Below are 12854 nucleotides of genomic sequence, written 5' to 3' on the forward strand. Positions count from 1 at the left end.
GTGTATAAGCCATCATCAGACATGGATATACAATATCATACTGATATTGTTTTACTGATAAAAGAGCTCTATAGATCAACATGAAGCCACTGTTCCACACAGTTCTGCTGTTTTCTGTTATAAAACTTTCTAAAAAAGGTACAAAATTGTATCTGTGGTGGTGTTACAACGTCCACATGGAAAATGTATCTGGTAGGTCATATACATCTGTAGCCGAGAACAGTGCACCCACATATGTGGCTAAACTCCAGCTTACTTTAGTGTGCTTTGACATAGACATGATTTGCACAAAAGTTTGTAACATTGCTTAACTTTCTTGGACAATACATGCAAAACAAGAGCCTCAAACTGAGCCTCAATGTCACAGCAGAAATGACTGGTGTTAGACCATACAGTGAAGCAACAGAGTGTAGTTTAGACGCTGCAGCTGTGTGTGTAATGTAGGCCACAACAAGTGTAGAGACAAGATCTTGCTATGTTTGGAAGACTAAGCAAGTTGAAAATGCCCAAACTAGTCTCTCTTTCTGCCAAGGTACACCTACGCCTGATATGATATTACTGAGCCTCATCCCATCTCAGCTGCCTTGGCTACTCCTACCACCCCCTGATGCGGGAATGCCCCCACTCCACCCCAACTACTTCTCCGTTGCCATTAATGGAAATTCTCTTGTGGGTTGGGCCTCAAGGCACATGCACACCTCGGGACAAGACTAGGACCTCTAGAAAGTTGAACTACACATTAATTGCTTATTTCATTTTTTAAAATTTATTTTTCTTGTTAAACTGTTATTATTGTGGTGTCTGTTGTCGGCCAGAGGAGCATGGGCCCTCCCTTTGAGTCTTAGTTCCTCTCAAGGTTTCTTCTTCATTCTCTAGGGAGTTTTTCCTTGCCACTGTCGCCCTTGGCTTGCTCAAAGCGGTCTTGGACTTGAACATTTGTAAAACTACTTTGTGACAACATCTGTTGTAAAAAGCACTGTATGAATACATTTTGAATTTTGAAAACCTAAAACTATAAATATAGAGGAGTATAGAACAGTAAATAAAACACATGCAGATCATGCAGAATGTGAATCTGCTTTTATTTTCTATCTTAAAATGGTTTCTCAATCATGTAATATAAGTCTATAGGGTGTATTTCCACTCTTCAGTGAGGCAGTATGAGGGAGTAAGGAGAGTAGTCATCCCTTGCTGGAGGAAGGCTCTGAATGGTGCTGTAAATTGCTGAAGTGTCCTCTTTAGTAGGTCCAGCTAAACTATTCACACCTGATATCTCAACATGCATATGGTAAACATCCTCCTTGAAAGAGAGAGAGAGAGAGAGAGACTTTAAAAAAAGAGTAGTACATGTAGTACTGCTGCAACACAGCAATTTCCTCGGTTTTATTTACTGTGATACAGCAGTTCATTTTATGGGTAGATTTGTGAACAGTTACATGAATGTAATTACTGTAAATGGCTTATTCAGTGGCTGGTTTTGAGGTCTGGTTTTGGTTTGTGTGTGTACATACCTGCTGTATGTGTATTGTATTCTGTGTGGAGCATTGGGTTTTGAAGAGTGTGTGTAGAGTTTGTCAGTCAAAGGTTTTTCTATGCTGGTGTAAGGTTTTGAGAATAGTTTATATGGTTAAGAGCTTTGAGTTTTAGTATTGTGCAATGTACAGAGAAATGTGTATAACAAATCATAAAAAAAACTGTAAAAACACTGTCTCTGGTGTTGGCCCAATCCATAGGTTACATGTACAACTATATCACAGTGTTTCATAATGTAATGAAGGCAGTGACCAGCAAACAGCTTCAAATCTGGGTCTTCCAGGTGTAAAACATGTGCACTGACTACCAGACCAAAGAAAAAACATTACACTCTCCTTCAGGACTTGATCACCTCTGGCAAACGGCCCTCTTCTTCAAGGAGCACATCCTTGCTCTTTACACATTCCATATGTCCCTCACGCATCCACTCTTCATACAGGGTCACACCCTTGCACCTCGCCACAGCAAGGGGGTTCCTTTGACCCCAGGCACACTGTCAATGGCCTCACGAGACTGTCCCACATCTGACATCATTTGTATCAAAGGTAGAGGGCAGGAACCAACACTAGTTTAGTTTATAGACCATATGAAGCTTGTGACTAAGGCCAGGATTAATGTCATATATTTAGGGGTGGAAACTTACATTTGTGTACACTTCCTGAAAATGATCTGCATTAATGGACTGTGTATTTGTCTATTCCACAGTAAAAAAAAACAAAACAAAAAAAAAACTTAGAGCCTTGTAATAGTAAGAAAAAAAGCTCAGTGTGGACATAGAATTTCCCCTCCACATGAACAAGAACAGCTAACGAACAATGACAGACAATGTGGTACAACACACAGGGGTTTAAATACAAACATAAATAAAACAACGAACAAGGTACAGATGTGTGTTTAACAAGGGGGTTTGGCAACAAACAAGGAGGCAGTCACAATGAACACAGTCAACAGTAGACTGCAACTGGACGTGGTTGGCCATACGACGTGATCAGTGGGAAGGGGAGCGTACTGTGACAAATGGTAGACTCCATACCGAATCCATCTATTCTAATAAGAATTAGCAGTAATAACAATATCTTGATATAATTCTTTTTTTATGGAAGGTCTGATTACTCAGTCTACAGCACCAAACTTCAGTTACTTACTGTGAAGAATAATTTAGCCAAAACTCATCCAATATCACGAGTGAACACATCTTTGAGCATTCTACATGGGTCCATGGAAGGAGTGTAGTCTGTCATAGCATGCCCATATTTATTGCTGCACACTGCTATGAAAGAAAGACCACAGCACCAGAAAACGCCGATTTCTTTCTAAATATAAGCTTCTAAAACTTTTTTTTTTTAAATGTTCATAATAATGTAACGTTGAAGACGTGATGAGCGAACACACTTGCGAAGTGCCGGCGCATTGTACGTTATGAATAACAGAATTAACGGAGGAAGCCATAATTTAAACAACAGACAGACAGGATAGAATAAATGAACAATAATTTAAGGGTGACCATGAATAAGGAAAGTAACATGGACCGACACCCTAGCGAGATATACCTAAGCACACTGACCGACAAACAAGAGACGCAGAAACAAGGTTTAAATAGAACTACAATTAGGGACAAACTCGGAACAGCTGGAGACAAAAGGGAGGCGACACATAACCATGGAGATTGACGAAAACCCGGAAGTGAATAGGTTGCCCGGGAAACGGGGAACGCTCAGGTCTGAGGGCGTGACAAATAAGCTGATATGTAAAAATTAAATATAGTTTTAAGAGCCAGTATATTTTTCATTTACAGTAGACACCAAAGACATAAAACCTTTGGTAAAACATAAAAAACGAAGTCTGAAGTCATCCTCTAAGTGTATAAGCCATCATCAGACATGGATATACAATATCATACTGATATTGTTTTACTGATAAAAGAGCTCTATAGATCAACATGAAGCCACTGTTCCACACAGTTCTGCTGTTTTCTGTTATAAAACTTTCTAAAAAAGGTACAAAATTGTATCTGTGGTGGTGTTACAACGTCCACATGGAAAATGTATCTGGTAGGTCATATACATCTGTAGCCGAGAACAGTGCACCCACATATGTGGCTAAACTCCAGCTTACTTTAGTGTGCTTTGACATAGACATGATTTGCACAAAAGTTTGTAACATTGCTTAACTTTCTTGGACAATACATGCAAAACAAGAGCCTCAAACTGAGCCTCAATGTCACAGCAGAAATGACTGGTGTTAGACCATACAGTGAAGCAACAGAGTGTAGTTTAGACGCTGCAGCTGTGTGTGTAATGTAGGCCACAACAAGTGTAGAGACAAGATCTTGCTATGTTTGGAAGACTAAGCAAGTTGAAAATGCCCAAACTAGTCTCTCTTTCTGCCAAGGTACACCTACGCCTGATATGATATTACTGAGCCTCATCCCATCTCAGCTGCCTTGGCTACTCCTACCACCCCCTGATGCGGGAATGCCCCCACTCCACCCCAACTACTTCTCCATTGCCATTAATGGAAATTCTCTTGTGGGTTGGGCCTCAAGGCACATGCACACCTCGGGACAAGACTAGGACCTCTAGAAAGTTGAACTACACATTAATTGCTTATTTCATTTTTTAAAATTTATTTTTCTTGTTAAACTGTTATTATTGTGGTGTCTGTTGTCGGCCAGAGGAGCATGGGCCCTCCCTTTGAGTCTTAGTTCCTCTCAAGGTTTCTTCTTCATTCTCTAGGGAGTTTTTCCTTGCCACTGTCGCCCTTGGCTTGCTCAAAGCGGTCTTGGACTTGAACATTTGTAAAACTACTTTGTGACAACATCTGTTGTAAAAAGCACTGTATGAATACATTTTGAATTTTGAAAACCTAAAACTATAAATATAGAGGAGTATAGAACAGTAAATAAAACACATGCAGATCATGCAGAATGTGAATCTGCTTTTATTTTCTATCTTAAAATGGTTTCTCAATCATGTAATATAAGTCTATAGGGTGTATTTCCACTCTTCAGTGAGGCAGTATGAGGGAGTAAGGAGAGTAGTCATCCCTTGCTGGAGGAAGGCTCTGAATGGTGCTGTAAATTGCTGAAGTGTCCTCTTTAGTAGGTCCAGCTAAACTATTCACACCTGATATCTCAACATGCATATGGTAAACATCCTCCTTGAAAGAGAGAGAGAGAGAGAGACTTTAAAAAAAGAGAGATAAAAAGAAAGACCAGATTCTATTTCATGATAAAGAATTGCTCTCTTTCTTTTATGAGAACAGTAGTTCAGGTTTTGCCAAAAAAAATTCAATATAACATACCTGATAAACAGGATCGGAAATTTGATTTTCAGGAGCAGATGATTTCAGAGCTGAATAATAATGGAATATATATATATATATATATATATATATATATATATATATATATATATATATATATATATATATATATATATATATATATATGAAAAACTATATATTTTTGTATTTTATCCCCATATAGTGTATAGAGTATATATTAGAAATATATGTATGTGTGCAGCTTAAGGCTAATCAGGTGCATTTACTGTTCTCAAACTATTCAGGAATGGTCAGTTCTTAAACAAAGAATTGCTGTTGCCCGAGTATTTCTGAGGAGCATGTCGCCTCTCAACACAACAGTGACGCTGACATAGCAACGCTGCTGTTGCTACGCCTGTATTAGCATAATACTCACTACCACTCCACTACCAAGCCAGCGCCATAATATCTGGAGAGAAATTGCTCTATGCTCAGAAACTGAGCATGAACAGAGCAGTTGCTGGCTGATAAACTGTGCAACATTTGGGCTGCAGAATGTAACTCTACACCTAATAACACATCTTTAAGATGGGTATACTTAAAAACATACTAATAGGTGTCAATAAGGGCATAAAATAGGTCATTCTAATCAAATGAGCACATAAAGTACAATAGAGTATATAGATTTCATATGATATATATATATATATATATATATATATATATATATATATAGAGAGAGAGAGAGAGAGAGAGAGAGAGAGAGAGAGAGAAAGAGAGAGAGAGCAGACATTATAATTACATTATTCTAACTAAATTTTGGCATGCTCTATGTATCGGTGGTTTACAGAGGAGTTTTCTAATAGTCGTCAGACAGGAGTTTAGTGTCTATCACCTGCTGTAGGCTGTACCACTGTGGAGGACCTCAGCACATCTGTAGATTCACGTGTTTGTTGCTGCCTGGGCAATGAAACAGGACTAAACATAGTAGGAGTTACTGCAGAAAATCAATATGAAAACAGAAACACATCTAATACAGATGGAAATTCTTCAAAGAATCCATGGATTGACATGAGCTTTCATCTTAAGATGGCATTAAACAAGTTTAACCAAGAATACTAGAATACTCAGTGCTATGTTACACACCTTAAACTTATATACATTTCCATACACCTTTTCACACAGGGCTGCATCTTTGCCACACATTCAGAAACATTGTAACTTAATATAGATGGTCATGTTCTGATCATTCAAATTATTATTATGGATAACCTACTGATATTGAATAATACATATAAGACCATAGCTACATACAAAATGTTCGTAAATGTAAGAGTGGGAAGTTACATTCATTCATACCTTTTGTGACAATGATCTTTACTTTAATAAATTTGTCGTAGCCACATTTCTCTACTCCACAGTAATAATCACCAGAGTCACTGAATCTGAGGTTTTTAATGACAACAGAAATGGGCCACCATATGAAGTGATGATGTCTGTACCGTCAAAATTTATTTAATGGATAACCTTTAAAACAGATGCAGCTGAACGTATTTAATGTACCAGACGTATTCTGATTGACTCTTGAAAATGCACTGCATGATTTCTTGGAAACGTTTAGCCTAAGCAGAGCAGTGGAATCTTACTACGGGAATCACTGTTGCCTTCACTTTCCACAGCTTTTTCCGGGTCTTCTCTCACATATTTGTTTTATCTTTTTGTGTTCCTTGTTCCTGATGTTGCTGTCACTTGGGATTACCACATCTATCACTATGGCCCGCTTCTGATTTTTGACCATCGCAACTATGGCCACTACTATAGCCATTAACATTTTATCAGTCTGGATCTGGCATAAGATACATTTATATTTATGGCATTTTGCAGACACTTTTATCCAAAGCAACTTACAATCATGGCTGAGTACAACTTTGAGCAACTGAGGCTTAAGGGTCTAGCTCAGAGGCCCACCAGTGGCAACTTGTCAGTGGTGGGGCTTGAACCGGCAACCTTCTGAGTACTAGTCAAGTACCACTGAGCTACCAATGCCCTACAAATACCTTCAGCACACATTTCTGATAGCCCGCCACGTGCTAGAGGAGTCATCTTTTTGACTGTGTTCCCTGTTACTGCCCTTTTGTACCAATGCCCTCGCTTGTTGTCATTGTAACTGAACAAACCTGTCCTTTGTTACACGTATCGCGTATCGCCAATGCATGTATTTAAATCCCTGTGTCACTAGAGTAAGTTGTTGGTCATTGTAGGTGTTCGCATTAGTGTTCTTGCTCATGTTTTGTACTTGTGTTTATGTGCCTGTTATCGTTGATCATTTATACCACACTGCCTTTGACATTTATTGTGTATATGTGTTTCATTATGTCTAATAAATGTTTGTGCATCCTGCTCCTTTCTCTGCGGCACAATAGTTGGCTAACATCTCTCCGTGTTGCTCTTATTTTGGAGGATACTGCGTGTATTTATTATTATATAGCGCACCATAGATAGATGTATAACTTCAGTGTCCTTGAGGTCTTTAACTCTGACTTACTCACTTCCCTAGAAAATATGGCTTATTTCACTTTTACTCACTTTCCTCCCATGTAAAATATAGCCTAGTTATGCGAAGAGAGTTCCAAGAAATGGAAAGTGAAAGTTAGTGTATGGGTTATGTTATCTTGAAGTAACAAGCTGCTTATTAGTTGTTTCTCTAGACATTATTTGTTTTTGTCATTTTGACATACCACATTGGCATGTTGCAAGAGTTCCCTTACTCTTAGCTACTTTCTATAGATTTTAATATTTTTATTTTATAGTGGCATTTTTTTGCAATGACATGTTAAATTCATCCATTGTGCATGATGCATAATGAGATTAGGCACTTACCTCACAGTGTTGAAAAGGCTGCTATACCATGTTGGTATGTCAGACTAAAATACAGTCGGTGTATCTGAAAGCTAAAAGAAATAGCAATGCTACCAGACATCTGAAGCAAACCATAGAGTGCACAGGAAAAGAGATGAACTCACAGCTCTCTGTGCTTTAAGATCATACCTCTTGCACATATATGGATGATCTATGCAGTTATCAGCAGGAGGATTCTGTGGTTAAATGAATCAATGTGGCATCCTTTTGCTGTAGCCCCAGCTTTTATAGTGCTCATAAAGAGTTACACAGAAAACCAAGGCACTCTCCTGTTAAGGAAAACAAACAAACTCTTGACAACATGGAGATTAAAAAACAACCTCTAACCGCTGAACGTATTTAATGTATCAGATGTATTCTGATTGACTCTTGAAAATGCACTGCATGATGCATAGTTCCTACATAGATGATGAATATATAGTTAATACTGACATATTTAATCAGTCCACTAATATTTTTATCAACATTCTTTATTAGTGCTATCCCTTGTCTTGTTTGATATTTAATCAGTCCACTAATATTTTTATCAACATTCTTTATTAGTGCTATCCCTTGTCTTGTTTGCGCTGAGAAACTGTTTCGTTTCCCAGAAAGACCGCAATTACTGTTATCTGAGCAATAACCAGATACTACCCAAGACATGTGCTGAAATGAAAGTAAGTCTACTTAAATGAAAGCACAGTGCATGCTCATTGGTTTTCTTTCACTCTGTGAGGTGCCTGGCAGTATATAAGCAGCCTACGTTTGAACTAATCGTGCTGACAGATTTGAAGATATCAGGTAATTAGGTGAGTATTTGCTTATTTCTGCCGTTGCCTTACCAGTTATGCTTAGCAAGCAAACAATTATTTGAATTCTTTACATGTAAACTTTATAAACGTTACACAAATTCATGTGTAATTGTTGAGTTATGGACTAGTAGAAATCTCCTACTTCTGATGTGTTGTCTATCAGGTTTTCTTTTATTAAATGGCTTAGTCAAATGTGTGTGAAGAAAGTATGATTTAGTGGTCTAAGAAACTGGCGCGATTCGCCCTCCCTATCTCCATGATTTTCCTGTCTCATGTCTTTGTTTTACTTCTGTATTTCATATTCTCAGTCCAACATTTGTAGCACCTGCGTCTTGTTAAATATTATTAGTACATGCATTTAAACCGTGTCTTGTTCCTTGTTTGTTCACCGGTCGTTTGTGATTCCTGGCCTCCGTTTGGAATTCTTCAAATTCTCGTTTGTTAGTCGTTTGTTCTTTCCGTTGCTTGTATTTTTGTTATAGCCTGCATCCCTTTTGGTATCCACGGTGGGTTGTTTTTTTTTTTTTTTTTTTATTAGGTTTTCTCGGACTCTACACATTTGCTTATTGCCTCTGGACTGTAATAACGTTTATGATTCTGGATTTGCCCATAATAAATCTCACTCTTCTCAGCGAACGCGTCTGCCTCCAAACGCTCCACGTTACAGAAATAAATTCTCGTTCTATTTTTTCGACTATTAATACAATTTCATAGAGACTGTTGAGATGTAACTCAAATGAGATGTAAAACAAATGAGTCTGTGTTTTCCATGTCAATGTCAGTGACAAAATAAAGGTCACATGGCGGTTGCGATCATAATGAATTTTAAAAGGCGGCTGATTAGATGCAAGGCAGACGGTGGGTGTGTGTGGGTGTGTGTGTGTGCGCGCGCGCGCTCATGCGAAGACTGAAAGAGACAAGGTGGTTTGGAGATGTGTGTGGGTGTGGGTGTTGCTAGGTGTAGCCTGGGGTGTGACAATGTTTCAGTGAGTCCTTGGAGAGTATATTTGAAAGTAATATATATGTGAGATATAAAGAAAAGAAAGATTGTGTGTTTTATAAACATAGACTTTGTTAACTCTATTAAGTGGCAAAAGACTTATTTTGCCTTTAAACTTTTGTGAACAGGGAAATATGATATGTTGTGATAGTATGTAACAGTATTTTGTGGCAGAAGTTGTTGTTTTTTTTTATTGTAATTGTTTATGTGTTAATTAATGGCCCAATCAGAATGTGCCATACATGAGTTGCTGTCAGCTAACTCAGTATTCTCTGCTAAGTTCTTTCTCAGAATCTAAGAATCTATTTCAGAATAGTTGACAGTCTCTTACTCTGAAAACATAAAATAAGTTTTTTTCACCCCAGATAGAATTCATTCATTCTTAAACATTCTGAATAGTGCAGGATAAAATTAGTGGAATTATTTCTATTATAGAATCACTACACAGAAGGACAAAACAGATAAATAAGCCTTTCTTGAACTAATCACATTTAATTTATTTACATTTCTGTTCCTTTATTAAATCAGGTCTCCATATAGAGCAAGATGAGCAGCAACAAGAAAACTGGCATTGAAAATGACAAGAACTACATTAAACTGAGTGGAGGTAACCCCTCAGTCTACAAACTGAACCTGAAAGACATGGGAAGACAGCATCTTAACAAAAAGGACTTTGGATGTCCTTCCAATCTCATAACAACAAACAAAACAATAATGCTCCTGGGTGCTACTGGTTCAGGGAAGACAACTCTCATCAACGGCATGATCAACTACATTCTGGGCGTGAAATGGAGTGATGAATGGAGACTCAAACTTATAGATGAGCAGACCAATAAGACACAAGCAGAGAGCCAGACTGCAGAGGTCACAGCCTATCAAATTCATTGTCAGAATGGCTTCAGGGTTCCTTATTCTGTCACAATCATAGATACGCCAGGGTTTGGAGACACTAGGGGAATCATGCATGACAGGAGATCACTGAGAAAGTTCGAAGTTCTTCTCTGAGCAAGATGGTATTCTTGGAATCGATGCTGTGTGTTTTGTGGTACAGTCAGCTTTAGCTCGACTAACACAAACCCAGAAATACATTTTTGAAGCTGTTCTTTCAATCTTTGGAAGGGATATTGCAAACAACATCACCATTATGATCACTTTCGCTGATGGGCAGAAACCTCCTGTGCTAGATGCAATTGAAGCTGCTGATATCCCTTGTATAAAAAAAGATGATGGAACCTTTCTTCATTTCAAATTCAACAACTCTGCACTTTTTGCTCAAAATAAAGAGTTGGAGGATAATGACGATGAAGACAACTTTGATGCAATGTTCTGGAAAATGGGCACAGTAAGCATGAAAAGATTCTTCGCTCACCTGGAAACAATGGAGACAAAGAGTCTCCAGCTCACAAACCAGGTGCTGTTTGAACGCAAACAGCTGGAGGCAACTGTAACTGGAATCCAGCCACTCATCCAAACTGGTCTGGCAAAACTTGATGAAATTAAAATGACATCAGTAGCACTGGAACAGAAACAGTATGTCATGAAGGAAAATGAAAATTTTGAATATCAGGTTGATACCCCAAAGTATGAAAAAGTAAACATTGAAAAAGGAAAATTTATAACCAATTGTATTGTTTGCAACTATACCTGCCATTATCCATGTGCTATTCCAGTAGACAAAGATAAAGCAATGTGTTCAGCAATGAAAAATGGCTGCTGCGCTGTGTGCCCTGGTAAATGCCTCTGGAATGTGCATCACAACATGGCATATAGAATTGAAATCAAAACTGTGAAGGAGACAAGAACATATAATGAGCTGAAAAATAAATATGAAACTGCTCTGGGAGAAAAGATGACAATAGAGAAAATTATGCAGCAGTTGGAGAAGGAGTATTATGATGTTCAAATCAGTGTCTTTCAGATGAGTGAGAAACTAGCCAAAAGCCTCACACGCCTGAAGGAAATTGCTCTTCGTCCAGATCCCTTGGCCACACCAGACTACATAGATCTACTGATTGAGTCTGAAAAGCAAATGGCCAAAGAAGGATTCAGAAAGCGCATTGCTGAGTTGGAAAAGATAAAACAACAAGCTTTGATTCTGCAGAAGGTGGAGAGAGGTGAGCCACTCACTGGGCATGAGGAACGTAGCCGAATCAACATAACCAAGAGAATGCTTGGAGTGTTTAACAACGTGGCAGGATGGTTTAAACAAGCGAAATAGTTTGGCAGTTTTCAATGTAAAAATAATTTCTCGCACAAAAGAAAGTATTGAAATAAGCCCATTGCATTCAGCATAACAATGACTATTACTGGTGTTTGTGTTATTTTTTCTTTATTTTGATCTTTGAACCAGATATAGACATAACCACCTTCGTTTGAGTAATGATGTGAGATAAGCCTTTATCTAAATACTTGTGAGCTCTTCATTTCCTAGATTTTAAAGTAAATACCATGTTTGGCATGATTAATCAGTGGTTAATAAAAATATTATAACTGTATTCTTTGTAACTACAAGCCTCCAGTAACATTGTAGTATCTAAAGAGAATGTGACTAAATATGTACAATCAGTTTGATTTAAACATTTTTGTAAAAATGACCACTATGATAAAATATTGTTCTCTGCACTACCTATGCATGTCTGTTGATTAACTTCACTTTTAAGATCGCCTCGTCCAACATGTGACAAGGTAATGTACATCAATCTTTTCCTTTCATTTTCAATAAACAATAAATGATCATTATTTCACATTTCGCAATTGTTTTCACGACACTTTTTGGCCAAGTAAGTTTAAACAGACTTCTGAATATTCACAAACTGACTATATTTCTTAGTCATAACGTGAATGTACTCTGATGGATGGGACTAATCCAAACCTGCTCATTCTTTATTAATGCTATCCCTTAAGTGCAGCTTCAAGAAGTTACACTCTAATAAATTCTCAGTCATAAGTGTGATGATTGAAGTTATAAACCCTAAAACCAGATTCTCCATCTATTATAGTCCTCATTCTTCGTAGTACAGAAATTGGTGTGAAAGAGTGAAAGATTTTATTTTGTTTTTACTATATTTTATTTTGATCATTTAGAAATTACTTGAACCTACCAGTGTAAAAATACTTATAAAGGAGACTGGGAGAAAATAAATGGACATCTGTATACTAGTATTCTACTACAGCTGTGTATAGCATGTAGGTAATCTGTAGTTAATACTGAAAGAGTAATACTTAAACATCTGTCTCATCGGTTAGAGCAATGACAATAAATCAACCTGATTCTTGTGATTTTCTGCACAAAACTAAATGGTCTATATTTCAAGAATCAAACTGCTGCCCCCTCCCCTCCAAAAAAC

General features: G+C 37.7%; 1 protein-coding gene and 1 long non-coding RNA gene across 3 annotated transcripts; one reads left to right on the top strand and one right to left on the bottom strand.

The window, feature by feature from the left end:
• Nucleotides 1-4429: 4429 nt before the first annotated feature.
• LOC118240688 lies at nt 4430-7937 on the bottom strand. 2 transcript variants are annotated; one of them, XR_004775562.1, is made up of 4 exons: nt 7846-7937; nt 7678-7748; nt 5693-5775; nt 4430-4692 (listed from the first exon to the last, which is right to left on the bottom strand). It is a non-coding gene; the product is annotated as an uncharacterized LOC118240688 (long non-coding RNA). The 2 variants fall into 2 exon arrangements; XR_004775561.1 differs by lacking the exon at nt 7846-7937 and having other exon boundaries at nt 7678-7832.
• A 481-nt stretch (nt 7938-8418) lies between these two features.
• On the top strand, nt 8419-12251 carry LOC113572037. The gene is given in 3 exon segments (XM_027001290.2): nt 8419-8504; nt 10036-10493; nt 10495-12251. Coding segments are annotated over 2 exon segments (1671 nt in total). The 5' UTR covers nt 8419-8504; nt 10036-10053; the 3' UTR covers nt 11726-12251.
• Nucleotides 12252-12854: the final 603 nt, after the last annotated feature.

The sequence above is a fragment of the Electrophorus electricus genome, chromosome 23 (assembly GCF_013358815.1).
Source record: "Electrophorus electricus isolate fEleEle1 chromosome 23, fEleEle1.pri, whole genome shotgun sequence".
NCBI classification, from domain to species: domain Eukaryota; kingdom Metazoa; phylum Chordata; class Actinopteri; order Gymnotiformes; family Gymnotidae; genus Electrophorus; species Electrophorus electricus.